This window comes from Peromyscus leucopus, chromosome 1, assembly GCF_004664715.2.
Source record: "Peromyscus leucopus breed LL Stock chromosome 1, UCI_PerLeu_2.1, whole genome shotgun sequence".
In the NCBI taxonomy this organism is placed as follows: Eukaryota; Metazoa; Chordata; class Mammalia; order Rodentia; family Cricetidae; genus Peromyscus; species Peromyscus leucopus.
Window position 1 is genome coordinate 149,519,831 of NC_051063.1, and position 21,204 is coordinate 149,541,034.

Genomic DNA, 21,204 nt, shown 5'->3' on the forward strand with positions numbered 1-21,204 from the left:
ATCGTTTTTAGAGATTTATTTTTATTTTATGTGCCTGCTGTAAATGCCTACATGTATGTATGTGTAACTCATGATTGCCTGGTGCCCTTAGAGGCCAGAAGAGGGTGTCAGTTTCCCTGGAACTGGAGTTACAGGTGGTTGTGAGCCACACAGAACTGGGGAATGAACCAACCTGGGACCCCTGCAAGAGCAGCAAGTGTCCTTAACCACTGAGTCACCTCTCTAGCCCCAGAACCTCATCTTTGAGGGATGACAGGTATTTTCAGGCAGTGCCATGCTTCCTTCAAGCCAGGCCACACTAGGGTAGAGTCCAGCACAGCCAGGCTCTGAACTGCTGCCTAAACTCTTGGCTTGGGAGGCCAGGTGATCCCAGGCCCTCAAGCCGTCTGGGAGGCTCTCATTTAGACCCTAGCTGCAGGACAGAAAGGTGTGTGCATGGGAGGGTGGGAAGCAGAGGACTGTGCCACTGAGTCAGCTGCTGGGGGCCACTGCTAGACAAGCACACTTTACTCTTGAGTCTTGAACTGGAGAGGGTGTGAGTGACCATTAGGTAGAGCCTGCACCCATGGACAGCAGCTGTGAACCTCTGACATGCTGATTACTAGGAGAACGAGCCACTCGTCTGTCTGAGAGCCTAGCAGCCAGCTTAGTGTTTCCAGATAAGACCTGTTGGTAAAGATCCGATTTCTGTATTGGGGCCTCTCCCTGGATGAGTGGACCCTGCTAGTGAGAGTGCGATTCCCAGTGGAGCTTCTTGGAAACATAGCACCGCCCTACAAGTCCTTGAGGAAGGGCAGCCTTTCTTCCCAATGAAAAGGCAGGTGTAGGAAGAACAGGCATTTGGTTCTGCACACAGCGTGAGGCTGTCCCAAGCCCTGTTCTGAGCAGCACAGGCTTGCTCTGCCCTGCTCTGGACAGCACAGCGTCACTCTGCACTACATTGGATGCATGGGCCAGCTCTGCTAGGTCATTAGCATTCAACAGCAGCTTGTCACTTCTGTCCATGCGACCTTTGTCCCTGGCTAGTTCCAAGCCCTCCCTCTTTGTCTACCTGCCCTTCCCATTAGACTCCTGTCCTGAATGCTGGTCACATGTCTTCCTCGAATCATGGCTTGCTGGGCTCCCTTCCCTAAAAAGCAGAGAGAAGTCCAAGGAGGGATGCTGAGGTGCTGCCCAGTGCGTGCCCGTGGGGCTGACTCTTGTCCCTGCATCTCAGGATGTAGGACCTAGGGCCAATGTGCTCATCGGGGGAGCAGAGGCTCTTCTGCCAGTTCTCTGCGGCTCAGCAGCTGCTGGCCCAGGTTGGTGTGCGGCCGGCACAGGGGATGAATAGTGAGGCAGGAGCTCTTGCATCTGAAGTTTCTGCAGTTCGTTATAGTTGGACCATGTTTTAAAATATTACATGAAAAATCCCAGAAACAAACAATCCACAAGATGGAAGTGTGCACTGTTCTGAGCTATATGAAGAAACTTCACACCCCTCATGTGTGTGAAGCATCCCTTTTGTTAGGATCCTGTACATGTGCAGCTTGGAGTTTTGTGTCTTGCGTCTTACATCATCAGCGGGTGCTGGTGACTACGTACTGCCTTAAAAAGCCGGACACAGATCCCCCCCAACTCTCTCTCTGTTTCTTCTCTGCTCTCTGCTCTGCTCTGCTCCCTCCCCCATCTTTCTCTCTCACCAGGCCTGGTCCCTTCCCCACACCCATTTTCCTTCCTAATAAAGCTATAAAAACTAACACTGGGTTCTGCAGTGGCCCATGACTTGTCTGCCTGGTAAGCAGCACCACTTAACTATCATTTGGTACTGTGAACTCAGGAAATTCTGCTCACTCAGCGTCCGGGGCTGAATGTCAGAAGCCTAAGCGAGGACCTGCAACTGCCCTGCCCGCTATGCATGTGCGCACCACCCCAGTACTGCGTTGAGACTGTGCTTGCCTCTGTCACCGCATCTCCCCACCACACGTGAGTTCTCTGCCATTTCCCACGGCTGTGGTCTGACCTATATTCCTCGGGCTGGACCCCTGGGAGGGTGTCCTAGATTGCGTACCATGACACATTCTATCTTTATGAAGTATAGGATGCTGTCTGCCCCCTAGGTGGTCTTCTGGGTATGTAGGTCCCAGCCCTTACCCCTACCATGAGGACAATCTGGGTAACTTGTGCTGATTCATAGATCCTTCTCCTTGCTTCAGGGATGCTTGAGATAGGAGCCTGTGATTCCGGTTTGTTATTTTAATTTTTTATTTCTCTCTCTCAGCTGCAGCCATGGGACATAGGGGTGGATAACCAGTAAATTTGGCCACATAATGGCTTCACAGGAACTTCTGCCAGCAAACGGGCAAATGAAAAGAGTTACCTTATCCCCAAGCTTCCTACTGAAGCTCTGAACCCTTCTCCCTCCCGCTACAGCCCCCTGCCACGTGCAAACATTTCTGTCTATCTGACTTCCACTTTCTGCTCTCCGGCAGTGGGCGGGCTTTAACTCACCTCACCTTAACTCCTGAACGAGTGGGCGGGCTCTCCAGTGTTGGGTGGGCTGCTTCTGCTAACTCTCACCCTAACTCACCTTAACTCCTCCCACGTTCTCAAGCTGCCTCGAGAGGCACAGACAGGTCTGGAAGCAGGCTAGGATCCATGCAAATAAGTTTACAGTTATCAGGATGGCTCTTAAGCCAGAGATCAGTTTATAGCCTGCCTCCTGGCAGGTCTATCTCCCTGACATAGGACTAAAACTTAAGCATCTGGAGAGCAAGGCTCCTGCCCCATCAGGCAAAAGTATCATCTGTGGCCCTTAAGGTAAATCAGGGGAGAGAGATAAGAAGCCTGAGAACAAAATTGCCTAGTGCTGGCATACACTGGCTCCCAAAAGCTGTTCAGTTCTTGTTTTAAGTGAGGGGGAAAAAAAGGCCACACGGACTAGTGCGTGCCCTGCCAGGCCAGGCCATCAATTGAGCCTTGTTCAAAGTGCTACCTAGAAAGACAACTGGTCAGCTGACTGCCCGGATGGCACCAAGAGGCAGGGGGACAGACAAAGACCTCCAGCAGACCTAGGCTTGGCCACAGGCTCACAGAGAACCCAGAACACAGCACGGAAATGATCCATTTCTTTCCTTCTGGACAACAGAGCCATTAACCCGGTCCTGGGAGTTTGGGGGTCTCACCTCTCCTCATTTCCCTATTGTTGGGGTAGGGAGGACAGCCTTACCCACCTCACCAGACTTAATTGTACTCTCAGGGTTAGTTAATGGGAAAAATTTCCAGCTAAGGTAGGAGCTTTCATTTCACTGCTCCCTCCATGTGCCTCCCTCCAGACCTGTCAGAAGTGCTGCTTTCTCTTCCTCATGCACACAGACAGGGCCCTGATCTCTGCCTTGTCCCTAATTCCAAAGAAATAAGTTCTCATGCACCACAAGCTTTTCTCTTCCCAGATCCCTCTTCTAACTCACTGCTCAGCTAATGGTGCAGGACCACCACAGAACTGGAGTCCAGAGATCATCAAGTAAGAAACTGTAACAGCTAAAAGGTATTTACACTCCCAGACCCAAAAGTGTCTGGGCTCTGCAAAAACAGACTTTGATCTGGGCTCTACAAAAACAGACTTTAATATAACCATCTACTACTGTTAAATGCTCTCAACAATTGGTCACCTGTGTCTCCTGGATGCTAAACTAGTAAAGGAAACAGGTGCCTTAAATAATCTGTCTCTGAAAAAGCTTAAAAACATGTCCTAATCTCTCTGTCTCTCTCATTAACACTAAACAATACAAGCAGAGTACTAAACACTACCATGGTCACTAATTTTCTCACGGCTGCTTCTTAACATGTTCAAAAATTTTCCCAAGCTCCAGAAACCAGCTTAAATCCATCTGGAGAGGTTGGGTCTACTTCAGGCCTTTTGTGTCTCACCAGCATCCTGTCAGACACAAAAGCAGCCAGGGTGCCAAGCCAAGAGGGATGGACAGCTCCAGGGCAGCAGGACAACCCCTTCCCAGGACACCTGTCTAACTCAGAAGACTCCCCCCTCCCTATTCCCCTCAAGAGCCAACTGACGCCTACCAAGTCAGCTGGAAGCAGTTTTTCTGGGAGAATTGACGCCCCTATTCCTATTCACTCACTTTTTTATAATAAGCAAAAAGTCTGGAATGTTAGGATCCTGTACATGCACAGCTTGGAGTTTTGTGTCTCGCGTCTTACATCATCAGCAGGTTCTGGCAAGTAGGAACCCACCTTGTGGTCATGCAATCCCTGCCTTAAAAAGTTGGACACGGACACCCCCCCCCCTGTTTCCTCTCTGTGCTCTGCTCCGCTCCCTCCCCCATCTTTCTCTCTCACCAGGCCTGGTCCCCTCCCCACACCCATTTCCCCTCCTAATAAAGCTCTAAAAACTAACATTGGGTTCTGCCGGGGCCATGACTTTTCCGCCGGTAACCAGCATCACCAACCAGCACCGTTTTACCAACACCTTTGTGCATCGAGCCCACACAGTAGACACTGTCTTTAGCTATCTGCTGTCAGTAGCCACTGGGGCTGTCAGGCTGATGTTCAGAGATCTCTGTGCTTGTGCACGCCACCCCTTATCCATGGTTCCCAGAGCACAAAGCAGCAATGACGGAATTGAGATCCGCAAGGAGAAGCCAGGAAGTACTTCCTTGAAGCAGAAAGGGGAAAGTTTTCAACTTAATAAGGAAAGAAAATTGACCGCATGCTATTACTAAGGTCCACAGCCCACTGAATCTATGTGTAAAGTCCACAGCTAGTTTTGCTGCTGTGCCTGAAGCTGCCGAAGTCCACCCACAACACTGGTGAGTGCCTGCAGTGGGGAAGGCCATACACAGGGACAATGTACTCAGGGTTTGGGCTATACAGGATGTCCACAGGCATCTCTTCAGTGTCTCCCTTGGATGATGGCAGAGCCACTGTTGGTAATACCTCTATGGATGTGTATCCTCTACAGAGTCTGCATCCTCTCTAGGGCTCTAGCCTGGCCTGTGAGGACTGGTAGGCGGAATGTGCAGTTCTGGGCACATAGTGGCCTTAGAGGTAGGACCCACAGGGACTCTGAAGGGACCAGGCAGCCATAGAAGCCAAGAGTTATCTGTATTATGCCCTGGGGCCAGAACCCAGACTTTGGAAAAAGCTTGTCCCTCAGGGTGAAACACCCCCACTCTGCCACACTTCCTAGAGGGATGCAACAACAGTACCTTCCACAGCTATCATTTCACTGGAGAGAACTTTACAGTCACCACAAAGGCATCTGGAGGCTGCAGCTGGAAGACCTCTGGGGGACCTGAGACTGTGAACTTGATGCTGACATCAGGGGCTCTTGGGACACTTGACAAGGAGGCACATCCTGGCCCAAGCCACACCCCGAGGAAGGCTTCTTTTTCTCTATAAGGGTTACAGTACGAAGGGTGGTGGCCTTCATGTGCATATGGTTTCAGCAACTTGGAAAGCTGAAACAGGAAGATCCCTTGAGTCCAGGGGTTTGGAGGCCATCCTGGACAACAGAAGACCTCATCTCAGACCAAGCCAAAACAGAAGCAAAACAAAACCCTAGGAAAGGAGGCAGGCACCACTGGTAGCAGGGAGATGGGGAAAGGCAAGGTTCCTCCCAAGATTTGATGATGAAAAGCCTCTTTTGGTGGCCAGAGGTAGTGAGTGGGTGATGAGGAAGAGTGATGAACAGTCTGTTGCCTTGGCTACCTGGACCTATTTCTGGCTACAACAGCATGTGAGCTGGGGTTTGATTTGGGTTTTGGGGAGAGGGCCAGGGATATTTCCACTCCCTGGATTCAAAGTCCATCCCACAGACGTGCCGACTGGCCATCAATATGTGGAAGGGTGCTCTATCGGGTGGAGGAAGGGGTGCCCTGGACACTTGTCTGTGCCCCACCTTGCCAGCTCTTCACAGGAAGAGGAAGGATGTGGAGGCTCTGATACATTCAGTGCAAAGAGTCAGGATGGTCACCCCGAGCTTCCTGCTTGTGGAAGTCCTGAACCAACCACTTGGGGTTTCCTAGAACTACATTCAAGGGCAGGAACCCTAAAACACATGCCGTCTCCTTGACCTTAAGTCTCCTGAGAAAAATCTCAGTCTCTATTGAAAATAGGAGTGGCAGTCCGAAAGCCTGTCCTTCCCACTCAGACACTCACATATCCATCACAGCTAACACAGAGAGCTGTGCCAGCAGTGACAGCACACGGCGACTCAGCCCCACTGTGTCTTAAGGATAGCTGCATTGTGCACTGTGCAGCAGGGGGCGCTGGTCAGCCCATCAGCATTGAGACAGCTTCTCCAGGAAACCCAAGTGTTGACGTTTTGGTTCAAAAGCTCACTAGTGTATGGCAGGAGTGGGCAAGCCTTTCATGAACAGTGCTAGCAAATCAGAGGCCAGCAGGCCACACACACTCTTTCTCTGCTACCCCATTGCAAAGCACTCACAGGGAAAACGGCAGGCAGTGAGTCTGGCTGTGTGCCAATATATCTGTTTTCAAAGTAAGTGGTGGGCCACAGCTTGCCAATACTTGCTCTGAAGGGATTTTGTTTTCCAACTTCATCTAAGGTGGATTGCCTCTATATAAGAGTTCACACAGAACATTAGCAATGATTAGCTTTACAGTGAAAAATCCCTCTGTGGACACAGACAACGTGTATTTCAAAGGGCTAGAAAGCAAGGATTTTGAACATTTTAAACTAAGAAGTAATAAATGTTGGAGGAGGTAGATATGTTTTCCCTGTCTAGAGTATTACACAGCATGTATACTGAAACACAACACGAATGCACATGATTTTATGTGTCAGTTAAAATTAATTACAGAAGATTTACATATGCCTGTGACAGAAACCGACAGCTAAGTACAGGCAATGGCACCACTCATTTCCAAAGTGGTTTAGATGAACCACTGTCTCTAATGCCACATATGCTAGTGAACACATATGCATGCCTACCGAGCATGGCTGTGCAGAAACCATGGCTGCTCCCTGTGTGTGTGTGCATGAGCTCTAGGCAGCTGTCCACACGTCACTTCTCCAGTGCCTCCTCCGTCCCTCCACACCGCCTTACCCCATCCTGTCCCAGGAGCTGGACAAACCTTGTTCTCTCTGCTGGTCTCTCTGTTCCATAGACACAAGGGCTGAGAAGTGAGCTTGATCGTAGGCCAGGACCAGGGGCGAGCAGTGGCACCTGTTGGGAGGCACCTCCAAGGGCAGGTAGATCCCTCCAAATGGGATGGGTGCAAACGCTGTGGACACAGACATGGGTGGAGGTGGAGGGGAAGAGTGGGAAAGGGGGTCCAGAGGAAGGAAGGGGCGGGTTGGTGGGGGGGGGGGAGGGAATGGGGGAGCAGAATTAGTGCTCAGGGTCAGGACTGAAGGTTTCCATGGCGATCTGTCTGGGTAGCCTGCTCCCGAGAGCCATGCCATTGTCAAAAGAGTGTCAGGGTCAGGGCTAAGACCATTGCCCAAGATGGCCAGCGATGTCACCCACTGGCTTGCCTACGTCCATGCTGCCCCTTCTCTTCTGCTGTCACTGGCAATGTTCACACACGGGCAGGAGAGTGTGCCTGGTGCATATTTTGAAAACAACTTCTGCAGAACAGAAGGGACTGGCCAGAGAGCTCTGGTGCTGAGCTGCAGATCAGGTGGAACATGAGAAGTAGAGATGCTGTCTTTGTGTGATGAGATGCCAACCTCTTCATGTTCTTAGGAAGAACTAGGGAAGAGAAGCCTGAAACCATGCCCACGAACACCCGCCCCAAGCAGTAGCTGACTCTTTTCTTTCCTTCTTTTATTCCCCACTGAAATAGGGTCTCATGTAGCCCTGACTCACTATGTAGCTGAAGATGGTCGTGAACTTCCAGTTCTCTTGGCTTGGCCTCCTTGAGTGCTGGAATTACAGGCATGTACCACCATGCCCATTTTATGTAGTGCTGGAATGGGACCAGGGCTTCATGCATGCTAGCTAGGCAAGTGGTCTAGCCCCTGAGCCAATGACCCCCCCCCCACCGTAGCAGCTGGGGTTTGATCATGAAGAACATTGCCTTTGGCCTCAGAGTGGGAATTTCACCCTCCTTGGAGCAGGGCGCAGGGACCTTTAGAACGGTCTCTGAGGACCTCTTAGTCACCAGCCCCCCAGCTCAGTCTGCACTGGGCAGGCTGATTCTGCCCACATAAGAACCCTGTTTTGAGGGCTGTAGTAAGGGGAAGAACATGGACAGGCTGCAGAGGGCTGCTGGCTCTGGGGCTGGGCGGCAGGGAAGAGAGAGTGCTAGGCAGGATGCACGTTCTGCTAGCCCCTGCCTTCCCGGCAGCCACGGCCATGCTGGTCGTTCTCTGGCATGAAGCTGATGCCTGACTGGCTGGGCTCCGGGAGGTCCATGACTTCTACTATGGGGTAGATTTAAATTTAAGTGGAGCTGAGTGACATGTCGCAGGGTCACTTGACTGGCATGCTGTAGTAAAGAGATGTTGTGGACAGTGCCATCTTTAGACGTGACAAACAAGGAAAAAACGGCAGCAGGAGCAAACTGGATTGCACCGGTGCCGCCAAGGAGAGTGGAAAGTGAACCACGATGGGGGAAGTGCTGGGAGCGGGGTCTGCCGAGTAGGGCAGGGATCTGGTGATAACTCTCCTGGCTCTCCCTCTCTTCTGCCTCTTTAGAGCATGGCCAGCCCCGTGGAGTCTCGGGCATCCTCACTACAGCCCCCTGGACTCCCAGAAGCCTCAGGCTCAGGGATGACATGTAGGGTCCACGCCCTGTCTCGGGCTGAACCTGGACGGGGACATTGTCTAGCCACACTGGGGGCTTCAGTGTGCTTATCTCTCTGGGGACGGTTGGGTGAAGGGCTGAGGGAGGGGTCATTCAAGAGGAAGTCGTGCATGGGCCAGGGTCTCTGCGGACAGACAGCAGCAGCGTGGCTACCCCTGCAGTTCCCAATTCTTCACCACCCTCCAGAGCCTCACACTCTGCCTTCCTTCCTTTCCTCTCCCATACTCTAGCCTGCAGAACCTCTGGAACAGGGCCTGGGGCTTCGGGAGGGACCTGTGTTGTCTGCGGTGGTTGGGAAGACTTCTCATAGCCACCTGCTGGTGTCATGCTGTGCTGGAGGAAGAAGAGACCCATGAAGTAATGCTATCTGTGTGTATGTCTTAGAGCGACATGATGACTCTGCCTGTGTGCAGGCAGATGCCACCCTTTCTGGACCACCATTAAATATGGCTCCTTGAGGATCCTACCTTCGCCACCGGAGTCTCTTAGCATGGTGTCTGCCACCACCACAATGGGTCTCCGTAGTATGTGGGCTAGGACGAAGACATGGAACTCTTCCAGGCTTTCATACACAGGGTCCTCAGAGTTGTCCACACTAGGAACAAAACAGAGTGATCTCGTCATGATACTAGACTGGGGTGGGGAACAGGAAAGGCGGGGACTCTGAGTAGGGACCGAGAACCCCCAAACACTGGGCCCTATCTACCAGGACCTGAGGGACCTTCTAGGAACAGTTCCTGGGAAGAGGTCACGAGAAAGCTGCCTGCATCCTACCCTGGGGGAGGAAGAGGCTGACTGGGCAGCTGCACACTCAACCTCCCCAGTCTGGGTTCAAGCTCCTGCCGAGCCCTGGGGGTAGAGTAGGCACCAAGAACTGCTGTCATCCTGACTGTGAGACACTGGGGCAGGAGACTGATCTAGATGTCCCTCAACAACAGGGCCACCCTCCAAGGAAAGAGAGCCGGAGCTCTAGATGGTGGGAACTTGTGTAAGTCTCCTGGATGTGATGGCAGTGTTCAACAGCAGCAGGCGACGGACTCCTCTACGGGTTTTAGTATCCTGAGGCTTCTGGAATCAGCTCCTCAAAGTCATCAAGGGAGCAGGGATGGCTGTAGGCCCTGGGTGACTGGGAAAGAGCTCCGTGTTCAGAGTGCTGACCGAATGCCTCCATCACTCCCAACAAAGGCTGCAAATCCCAAGAAATGCACCATGCCTTTGGGGGAGATTTGATGTTACATTATGGTTTTCTTTCTTTTTCTCTCTTTCTTCTTTCCTTATCTGTTTCTTCTTTCTTTATCTTCCTTCCTTCCTTCCTTCCTTCCTTCCTTCCTTCCTTCCTTCCTTCCTTCCTTCCTTCCTTCCTTATTTTTCCTTTTTACATGGTGGCCAATGAACTTAACAGTAAAATATGTGGCAGCAGCCAGAAGTCACAAAGTCACACAGAACCATCTGGAAGCTATTCTCCAGCTTTCCACTTCTACTCTGAGGGGGGGGGAGAGTGCTCCTTGTTTACAGGGCCACGTTTGACACACCAGGACATAGCCGTCAAAATGAAGGGCTAACATCCAGTCACCAGGCCTGCTCACAGTGGTCCCAGCAACCCTTTAAGATGCAGGACCCAGCTCAGGGTCATGAGCTGCTTTCTCCTGGGTCTTTTCAGTCTCCTTTGGCCTGCAATGCTGCTCAGTATTTCCACAACCACGGCTCTTCTGAGATGATGAGGAGTACAGGACAGGTGTCTTGTGGAACTTTCTCAGCCTGGGTCTCTACATTACCTCACCATGTTAGCCTAGGGTTTGCCAAGTCATCCTGGACTGTCCTCTCAAGTGGTGTGATGTGCAGGTTGTCCTTCCTCAGTGGTGGGGCCTTGGTCACTGGCTCTTCTTCCTCACAGAGCTGCTCAGGTCACCACTGTAATCAACACGTGTTCCACAGGGGAGCTCCGAACCTCTGCACATCTCCATTTCACAAGCTTGTTGATAGCACTGTGGATTTCTGGTCTATACTTTTATTAAATGATTTGTAATCCACTTATGATACTATGATCTTCAGATATGCTTTGCTTTGGTCACAGTCGCTTATTTCAGCTTGAACTGTGCCCTTATGACATCTCCTTGTCATTCTTTTGGATCACTTCCTTGTTTCCTGGCACAAGAAGATGGATCATGTGTGCACATTATTGTCCTCTCTGTGGCTGGGCAGATGGGTACGGGGATTATGCTCATGAGGGCCAGAGTTAGGACCCTCAGAACCCAGGCACAAAAGCAGGCAGGTATGGAGGCTGCCTGGAATCCTAGCACTTGTGATACAGAGATGGGATTGCCAGGGCCAGCTGGTTAGCTAAGGCTAGGCAAATTGGCAAGCTCCAGATGTAGTGAGAGAACGTACCTCAATAAATAAAAAAGTGGGCAAATGAGGAAGACACCAGGCATTAACTTGGGGCTTCTACATGCATCCATGTGCCTGTGCATATGAGAATGCACATCTATTCACACCTTCCCGGAGCAAAACAGAGAACTCTGTAGGTTCTCCACCCAGAGATTCAACTGAGATAAGCAGCACTAAAAGAACTGGATGCACCTTTTCATAGTCCCTAGATATAATACACTTTCCCCCTTCAGAACTGTCTGGTTTCAGGTAACTTATAGCAATAGAAAGCACTATCATACTGATTGCTGTTCTTCTCTTTTCTCCCACCTGCGCTTCCCCAGAAGAGATTCGGTCTCCTTGGCGAGCGTGGGCATTCAGCAGTGAAGGAAACACTGGACTGGAAGGAACACCCGGGACTTGGAGGGCGTGGAACAGACAAGAGCTATGTTTTCAGGAACAAGTCTTCAACTATGCCTGCCTGGACCCAGGATGGACTGGTGGGGCTGACATGTCATCTCAGTAAAACAGCAAAGAGCAACCTGTAGGAACTGTGGGTTTCTGCACTCAAGAGTCTCAGGTTGGAGCGCGTTCCATGTGGTGCCACTGCAGACTCTGTTGAACCGCATCCTCCAGCTGGAGCCTCAGAGGGCTAGGCCCCGGGGGGCACCAGCCCACTGTGGTGGGGTGCTGAGAGCCAGACGCTGGCCAGGAGACGTGCAGATCTGTGATCTTGGTGTCCATATTCATTCTTTGTGCTGAGGCAGAGACCTTTTCTGGGGTGGTAACTTTCCCTTCAGGACGAAAGAGCAGAAATCAAAGAATGCACCTTCTGAAATTTCATGGCCAAATGTCCCACAGTGTGCCTGTTGGTCTGGCCTGTTCTTCATTCCCACAGTGGAACGTTGGTGCTGACCTGCAGGAGCAAGCTCTTCTTGAATGCATACAGCGTGCAAAGCCTTTGTGCTAAGAACACACGTGATATCCGTGGAGTCCATTGGGAAGCGCTGGGTGGTTTGGTGGGCTCTTGCTTCCAGCGAGACTTGGAAACACACACTAGTAGATTCAAGGAGAAGTCTATATAGAGCAGCTGGTATTTTCACAGTCCTGTGTGTGCAGTGACGGCTGTGGCGATGACCACTGTCACAGGCCACCTCCAGGCCTGGCTCTGCCTCGAGGCCCCTAACTACTATTGTTTTCTTTGCACGGTGAGCCCGAGGGAGACAGGGCTGGGCGGCTCCCACCAGCTCGTGTGCAGGGAGCTTTGGTATCTGTGTTGGGCCTCCCCTTACCTCCCACGTTGCCTCCTCTATAACGGACACTTCCTGCCTTCTGCTGCCTGGCTAGCATGCAGGGGTACTTCCCCTCCTCCCCAAGCTCTGGGAGGCCCTGAGAGGCCGGGAGCTCTGGGAGACCCACGGAGAGCAGGGCAGCACTCACCCACCACCCGTGCCGCTGCCATTCTTGCTGAAGTGTGTGCGAGGCTCGCTGGAGGCCAGTTTTAGCAGCTCTGTCCACTCTCGCTCCCATTCCTCCTCAGTGTACACCAGCCCTGACTGGCGCGAAGGGAAGCTGGTTCAGGAGGCAGCCACTGTCGCCTGCCTTCGCCTCCTCCTCCCACCAAGCCACCCAGCTGGGACTCAGCCCCACCAGGACCCAGCCTGGACACGCCCGTTAGTGCCCCCTGGTGGTCACTGTTATGTATTTTCAGACATGCCAGGCCCTGATTTCAGAGCTTTTGGAGTCCTCCAATCATCAAGGTCACTCCCGGGTATACGTGGGAATGAGCGATCCTGGCTAGGGCTGACCAAGGCACAGTTTAAGAAGCCACCAAGCCATTTTACCCCAAATATCGGCAGATTTTTCTTGTGGAGAAAAGTGCTAATATCACCATGGCTAGGCGCTGCTGAGATTTTGCCTCTGGATCGAGGGGGCCCAAAGCATCACAGAACAGTGCATGTCTCCATAATGCATCATTCTCCATGCTGGGGCACTGTTAAAGCGAAGGAAGGCACTTTCCTAACCACACCAGCACGGGAGGTGTGAGTAGGAACGTGCTGCTGTCCGCCTGTCCTGCTGAGGGTTTGTAACAGGGCTCCCCTGGTATAGCACAGTCAGAGGCTGCTCCTGAGCTGGGTCTGTCTCGAGCAGAGGCAGGCACCAACCTCCTTGTTCTGCTGTGTCTGTTGCCATCTCCACCTCCGCTTCAGGGCTTCCCGCTCAGCACCTGTCCTCATCATGGTGTAGAGAGCTTTCCGCAAAACCAGGTCCCGGTCGTGAAAGCCCCACATTCCTGCAGCCAGGAGGTCATGAGGGACAGAGGAGGAAGGGACGTGAGGAAGAGATGAGCCAGGGGAGACTCAAAGGGTCACAGCCCAGCAGGCTGACCTCCCCCATGGGCGCACAGGAAGGAACTACCGTGTCAGGCAGCTCTTTAGTTTCATCACAGGCTTGCAGCCCTCCCCCATCCCCATGCTGTGTGTGTGTATGAATGAAGCGGCACTTCCTGTCCTAACAAAACAACAGCAAGTAAAGGATGAGTGCTGCTTCTCTCTGGGACTGAAGGCTACCTCTGTCTCCTGCAGGTTTTTCTGGAGAGGCCAAATGCTCACCAGAGGTCTTGTGTTTGGTTGAGAGGGTGCCTCTGGGGACAGGTCAGTGACATATCCTCATGGAAGGCCCAACATCTGCATGGCCAATAGGATTCTGGCTTCCCCAAGGCCCACTAGAGATGATGTGTGAAGTCCTAGCATAGGTCATCTGGGCTCTCTGAACAGCAGTGTCGGTTGGTACCACTGCACATGTTTAGGGCATTACAGAGACCTTGCTTCCTGGGAAGAAGGACTCCATTGAGCTAGGTGCTGAGGGACTAAAAAGAAGAACCATCTATCACCGAGTACATCCTGTGGGTGGCTGGGGCAGTCAAGAAACCCAGTCAATGAGAAGAGCATTGGAATGAGCTACAGCCATGGCTGCAGGGGGAAAAGGAGAACCCGTCTAGCTACCAACTCACTCTTTCACCTCTTTACCATCCATCCATCCATCCATCCATCCATCCACACACCCACCCACCCATTCACCTATGTATCTATCCATCTCTTCATCCTCTATTCATCTACTCACTCACCCACCTCTTTACTCCCACCCCACCCACACCCACCTTTCATCCACCCATCCATGCATCCATCCACACAACCATGCATGCATACATGCATGCACGCATCCATCCACCCATGCAACCATCCATGCATGCATGCATCCATCCATCCCAGGTGCTGGGAATATTCATGGCACAGTCTGTGAGCGTATATTGTAGGGAAGTAAGAAGTGAGGTAGGTATTAAATGAGCATGTAATGTTCAGTGTTCACAACACACGGGGAGACAAAGCAGGTAAAGGCAGCGAGACAGGCTCACTCATTATGGTGTGAGTGGATGGAGATGTCCACAAAAGGTTCAAATGGGTGAAGGAGGGAGTGAGTTGCCACACCAGGCAGAAGGCTCTCCAGGCATTGGTGCATTTGAGAAGAGGCAAGAAGTAAAGGTGGTTAGGCCCAGCCAGGGTGGAGGGGACAAGGCAGAGAAGAAACAGCTTGCAAATGAGCTGGGAGCTTCTAGGGAGTGACTGGAATTGACTGTGGGCTGTGACCTCTAGACAGGCAATTGTCAAAGACTGCCATGGGCACAGTACATCTCAGGCTTTTGTCTTTTCCTACAGCATGGATGGAGAGAAACTACCCCCATCTTCCCTTCTTATGTTCAGACATGCTTGCCTCCACTTTCCGGCATTCCCTGAGCAGGTTCTGCTTCCATAGGTCTTTGAAGGTCTTTCTCACACAAGGTTTCCTTGTTTCAAACATATTTGCCTACCTGACTCCAGGACAACTGTCATTTATTTTTTTTAAAAAGATTTATTTTTATTTGAGTTTGCACAGGCACACCGGCAGGCACACAGCACACACGCACGCGCATGCAGTTTTCTCAGGGGCCAGAAGAGGGCGCCAGACCATTTGAAGCTGGAGTTAATAGGCGGTTGTGAGCTCCCAGTGTAGGCTATGGAAACCGAACTCTGGCCCTGGCTCTGACTAACCTATCTCTATAGCCCCAGTGACTGTTGTTCCTACTTGTGCCCAGTAATCCTGCTCAGTGTCAGGCCTGCTCAGCAGGTGCTCCCTGCAGTACTGAGTGCTCAGCAGGTGCTCCTGGCGGTACTGGGCATGGTCACAGGGATGCTTCTGGTAGTTCTAGAGGTATGGAGTTTTGCTGTGTCAGCACAAATGCAAAGCAAGTACAGGCTGAGGACACTTTTCTAAAATGCCTGGGTCAGAAGGGCTTTTGATCTGGGGATGTTGACATACACAGACACCGTGGGGATAGAACGTGAGTTTAAATATAAAGTCCATTGCCGTTGCCTATGTACTTTGTGCACAGACCTAAAGGTAATTTCTGTTACATTCTAAGGTGATTTTTGCATGAAACAAAGGTTTATGTTGTGGAACTTCCCACTTATGGTGTCATGCTGATGCTCAAAAAGGTTCAGACTTTGGATTTTCAGATTAGGGGTACACAACCTTTACTGGAATAAAGGACATGTGGGTTCCAAGCACCCTGTTTGCAGGGCATGGACAGCAAGCCTGTGTCCAGGCCAGCGGTGGCCTGACCTCTCCTGCAGGTGGAGGAAGGCCTCAGAAGCCCATCATGCTCACAGAGAAAACACCTTCAATTGAGGTGCTGGTGAGGAGGGAGGCTGAGGAGGGAGGCTCTGTAACCCGAGGCATTTGAAAGACAAGGCATCTCCATGCTGGAGCCTTTGCAACAAGGGTGCAGAGAGAGTCTATTCGAGAGTGCCTCTCTTGCGATCTGTTCTCCAGGTTTCCAGGTTTTTGTTTTAATGTAAATAAAGTGAATAGTTCTAGGAAAACAGTATTGAGTACTCTAAAAAATAACAACTCAATGACCAAATCACAGTTTGGAGATGAAAGGCATAGGAAATTCTTAATGAAAATTTAAGATACCTACCCTCCAAAAAATGTACAATTATTTGTCAATTAAAAATAAAAAGATGTTGAAAAAAGTGAGTAGAAAATGTTGGATTTGGGAGTGAACATGGTAGGACTCTAGTACTGGGAGATGATATGTGCCGGTGTTGATAGTGGTCCTCAGCTGGGGTGGGGTGGAGGTGCAGCCATGTTGGTTTTCTTATGAGTAATGTCAGCCGCAGAGTGAATTCTTTATCTTTCCTTTCTCCCTTCCCTCCTTCCTTCTTTCTGCTTTCAACTCTGTCATGGTTAGTTTTTTTTTTTTTCTTTTTGTGGTGGATAACTCCATAAACATGCACTTGATAGTGAAAGTGTAAAACCCTACATGGAAGTTTACTGAGATACAAAGAGTTTGCTATGCAAAGTATTTGAGTGACTTAATCTAGCTGTGTGGTTTCTTTTAAAGTTTTTATTTGTGATCCATAGTCATTAAGAATAAATAATAAGATTTTATGTTGTTTTCCACATGATGCCTCCAAAGTCTAGGTGCATTTTAGAATTACATAGTGCTTCCACTGGAAGCAGCTGCATTTCAGGTGTTCCACAGCCCATGGCACCGTCAGCTGCCGCACTGGAAAACACACGTCTCGGGATATCTTACTACAGTAGAAGCTTGCAAGTGATTCAACAGGCAAAATGGGGATTCCTGTCAGCGCCTGTATGTGAGTTTCCCCACCAGTTCAGGTGATTGAATGTTTGGTCCTCAAGTGGCAGTTTTGAGAAACTGTGGAACTTTTGAGAAGTGAGACCTAACCAAGGAAGTTGCTGATAAGTGAATTTTTTTTTTAATTTCTAATTCAAAAAATTAATTTTTTTAACTTGGAGATTTTTAAAAGTTTTTTGGAGAATTTCATTAGAGTACTGTCTCCTCCCTCCAACTCCTCCTGTCTCCCTCCCCAGCTCCTTCTCAAATTCATGGCCTCTAATCTTTTTTATTGGTACATATACACATAGAGATGTATAGATACCACCTGCTGAGTTCACCTAGTGTTGCTTATATGTATACATGTTTGGGACTGACAGTTTGGGATTGGGTAATCTGTTAGGGAGCTCGTCCCCGGAGAAGATCGACTCTGTTTCTTGGCAGCCTTTGCTTTTATCACCGCTGTTTTTGGAGGCAGGTCTCGCTGTCCAGCCCTGGTTATCGTGGAACTCACCATGTAGAACAGGCTGGGCTTGAACTCATAGCTATCTGCTCCCTAGTGCTGGGATTAAAGGTGAGCACCGCCAGGCATGCCTAATGGCAGTAGCAGAATGTGCTGGCCCTGCTGTGGGGAGGGAGCATGGAGTGACTGCCTGTGTCTTTCCCATGACTGCCATCATCACCACACACTCTAGGTCTTAGGGCCTCTGGGCCTCTCTGGGCCACGTTCTGAGGCACTTTGCTCAGAGTTCTTTGCAGTGTCCTCTCATCCTGCCTTGTACTGAGCAGGCCCCACTGGGGTCTAAATAATGTGTGGGCCTGGCCCTTGATCAGGTCACATTTAACTGCAAGATATCTTGCCTAATGAGAGTCATGTTCTTATCCAGGAGTCTTGGTCCCTTGACAGAGACAGTCTCTAGGACTGATGGAGAGCCATGGACCTGATGTTCAGGCCCCTGGTACAAATCTAGACTTGCCTGTCACACAGAGTCAACCCTGTGCATGGGAGGGAGGACCGATTCTAGGAAGTCCACTGAGTTATCTCATATTGCCATGCACACCTGTATTTCTGCTGATGTGGCTCCCTGAGGAAGGTAGGGAATGCATGTGCTGTGGACCTGACTGTCGTTACCTGAGTATGCCTACATCTGTCTTCTTCTCATCACAGACTGCTGTCCACAGGCAGCCCCCAAACTACCCCGTGCCACACACTGCCCCCAAGTCTTCCTGCTGGAGCCGCATGCAGCATAGCTCTGCCTCTGAACACCCCGCCATGTCACCCTTTGTGTTTTGTCTGTGCTGTCTCCTGCCTACAGTGTCTTTCAAGTCTCAGTAAAGACACGGCATCCTCTAGGACGTCCCCTTAGATTGCCTCATAGTGCCCTCTTCTCTAGCTGCTGTCCTTGAAGCTCCTGCTCAAGGTCTCCTGGCAAGACAGGTATTTACCCCACAGTGTTCTGTCTTGTCACCAACCCAGCCTGACCAGAAGGGCCAGATGTCACAGGCATTTTGATGATAGCAGCATCAGCGGCTCTCCTTGTCAACCATGCATCAAACAGCCCCAGAGCCCTGCGGGCCTCTCTTGGTGCCAGGGTGCTTACCCAGTGAGGCGGCATGTAAGAGGCAGTTCCCATCCCCTGTCGTGGCCAAAGGAAGAAGCCTTTTACAGCTCGTGCACACAGTAGACCACCAGTTCAGGCGACCTGGAAAGGAAGTTCACTTTAGAATAGCTCAGAAAGGAAGAAAACAGGCGCGCGCACACATGCATGTTGCAAGTCCCAAGTATTAATGGAAGATTTATTTTTCTCAAACTATAAAGAGAAAAATGGGGTGGGGTTGGGGTGGGATAAAATAAACTTTTCTTCTCCTGAGACCAAAAGTTACATAGTTTGTCTCAGTGTTTGTAGAGTATTTAAGACAACCAGGTGAATGGTGAAGAGTAAGAGACCACGGAAGCAGATAAGATGTGCACTCTTCCTTAACGTTAGTTAAACCTCAATACCAGTGAGCTTTGACAAGGCAGTGAATGCATTGTAACACCCAGAACAACTATCAATGAGAAGGGACTGAGTCACACTCAATCCAATCCTAGTTGGGCATGGTTGGCACATGCCTGTAATCAGTGCTGAGGTTGGAGCAGGAGGATTGCATACTTGGGGAGAGTCTGAGCTGTCCAGTGAGATCTTGTTTCAAAGACCGACAGACCAACCAACCAACCAACCAACCAACCAACCAACCAACCAACCAACCAACCAATTCTATACAATATGCTCCTTGATACCAAAACTAGGTGAAGGTGCCAAGAAATATAGGCAGAAATCTCTCATGAATATACTGCAGAATTTTCAGCATGTAAGCAAACAGCTCTCAGATATAGACACCAAGAATTACACAGTGTGACCATGCGAGGCTAACTCTAAGGGCGAAAAGTTGGTTCAATACTAAAATATTGATTAATTAACATAATCCATCATAATAAGCTACAGAAGAAGCAGTTCAGATCATTATAATACAAATGGAGAAAAACCATTTAACTAAAGTCAATACTCACATTTGTGATTAAGACTAGGGAGGAGCTCCCTGAACTTGACAAAGAACACCTGCAAGTCCATGCAGCATTCCAAAGAACAAATGCTTTTCTCCTAAATGAGGGGAAGCCCAGGATACCCACTCATATCACTGTGTGGGCCCTCGTACCAGAATCTGGTTGGATTTAAGACCCACTCCATGATATAGGACACATACTTGGTACTGTTAACTGGAGTAAGAATCTGTGGTTGGGAAGGTCATAGACCTTAACCTACTATTATTCTGCTAAATGAACATAGTATCAAACTGTTCTTTAAATACTTATCTTTATACCCCTAGATTGGTGCAGATCTCAGCCCTCATCAGAGAAGCCTCCTTTTTTTTCAATAGATGGATATTAATATAGAGACTAATAACTGGTCCAAGTGCAGAGAATAAGAGACTGCAGTGCTCAGCCCTCAGTGGGACTCTATATCAAACCTCCAAGCTCCGGGATCATCATGGAAGGGGGCAGACAGATGATGAAAGAGTCAGAGGCTGTGCAGGACTGCTGGAAACAGTGTTCTCCTGACATGGCAGCCCCGCCACACACAAGAACCCACAGCAGTGTTGGCTGCATGTAAGAAGCTTGCACAGGAGCAGGCAAGGCACAACTCCAGCATAGGCAGCAGAGGTCACCAGTCCCACCCCCGGCCGAGGAGCTATGGGCAGCCGCTGGTGGAAGGAGAGCCAGTGTTTCCCAGGGCTGTGGCCCTGATAGGCTCTCTGTTCCTGTGGATGCTGTACAGCCATGTGCGTCCTGTCTACACTCGTCAGATCCAGTGGGTTAGAGAAAAGAGTAAACACGATTAGGAGGGAGAAGTGGTGCCGGGGCTGCGGCAGGTGGAGCACTCAGAGGAGTGCTCCACTCAGAGGAGTGCTCCACTCAGAGGAGCAGCGGGGGTGGGCTTGAGCAGGACACATCGTTTGTGTTTATGAAGTGTGCAATTTAAAAACAAAGGGAAGCTGTAGTTTAGAAAGGCGAGTAACCAATAAAACCTGAAAGAAAAACAAAATCAGAACACTTAAAGTCCCCGATTACATAATTGATTATGAAGAAACAGTATTCACAATCATGTAAACTTACTGCAGAAAAGACAAATCAAAGGAGCAAACGTGGATTTGAAAACAGACCTATGGCTATGGCCAAGCAATCTTCTACAAACCTGTGTGGATTATCAGCGGAGGAATGAAATTAGCCTCCACCAAGGGGTGCAAGGGTTGGTGGATACATGGGAAAAGACCTTCAATGTCAACCTTGCACCATAAGCACAAATTAATTAGAACTAAACCATAGCCATAACCATCAAACTAAACTTAGAAAGATTCAAGGGCCCAAGTAAAAAGCTGAAACTGCAATATGTCCTAGAAAAAAGGCAACATTATTGGGGTAGTCAGAGGAAAAAAACTAGCACACGACTTCATCAACATAAAAACTCGCTGTACACTCAAAGACATCACCACAAAGTGAGGGGACATGCCTCTGAGAGGGAGTGGCAGATGGACAGAGCAAACAACCTAATAACAATGGGCACGAGACTTAACAAGAATTTGATCATAAAGGAATTATAGATGGTCAAAAAGGACACAAAAGAAGCCAGGCGTGGTGGCACATGCCTTTAATCCCAGCACTCGAGAGGCAGAGGCAGATGGATCTCTGTAAACTTGAGGCCAGCCTGGTCTACAGAGTGAGTTCCAGGACAGCCAGGGCTATAAAAAAAAAAAAGACACAAAATGTCCTTAAAATTAATATCCATAAAATAACACAGATTCAACTATAGAAAGCTACTACTTCACACCCTTAAGATCAGTCTGTC

At 50.0% G+C, this 21,204-nt stretch overlaps 1 protein-coding gene across 3 annotated transcripts in view; it reads right to left on the reverse strand.

Annotated features, from left to right (window-relative positions):
• Otud7a (OTU deubiquitinase 7A) overlaps window positions 1-21,204 on the reverse strand; it is a 302,964-nt gene that overhangs the window by 21,485 nt on the left and 260,275 nt on the right. For all 3 annotated transcript variants that reach the window (XM_037198954.1, XM_028872848.2, XM_028872850.2), the window contains exons 7-11: window positions 18,421-18,522; window positions 13,305-13,432; window positions 12,580-12,695; window positions 9,240-9,367; window positions 7,096-7,245 (exon numbers count right to left, since the gene is read on the reverse strand). In XM_037198954.1, coding sequence (XP_037054849.1) covers window positions 7,096-7,245; window positions 9,240-9,367; window positions 12,580-12,695; window positions 13,305-13,432; window positions 18,421-18,522 — 624 coding nt within the window. The remainder of the gene's footprint in view (window positions 1-7,095; window positions 7,246-9,239; window positions 9,368-12,579; window positions 12,696-13,304; window positions 13,433-18,420; window positions 18,523-21,204) is intronic.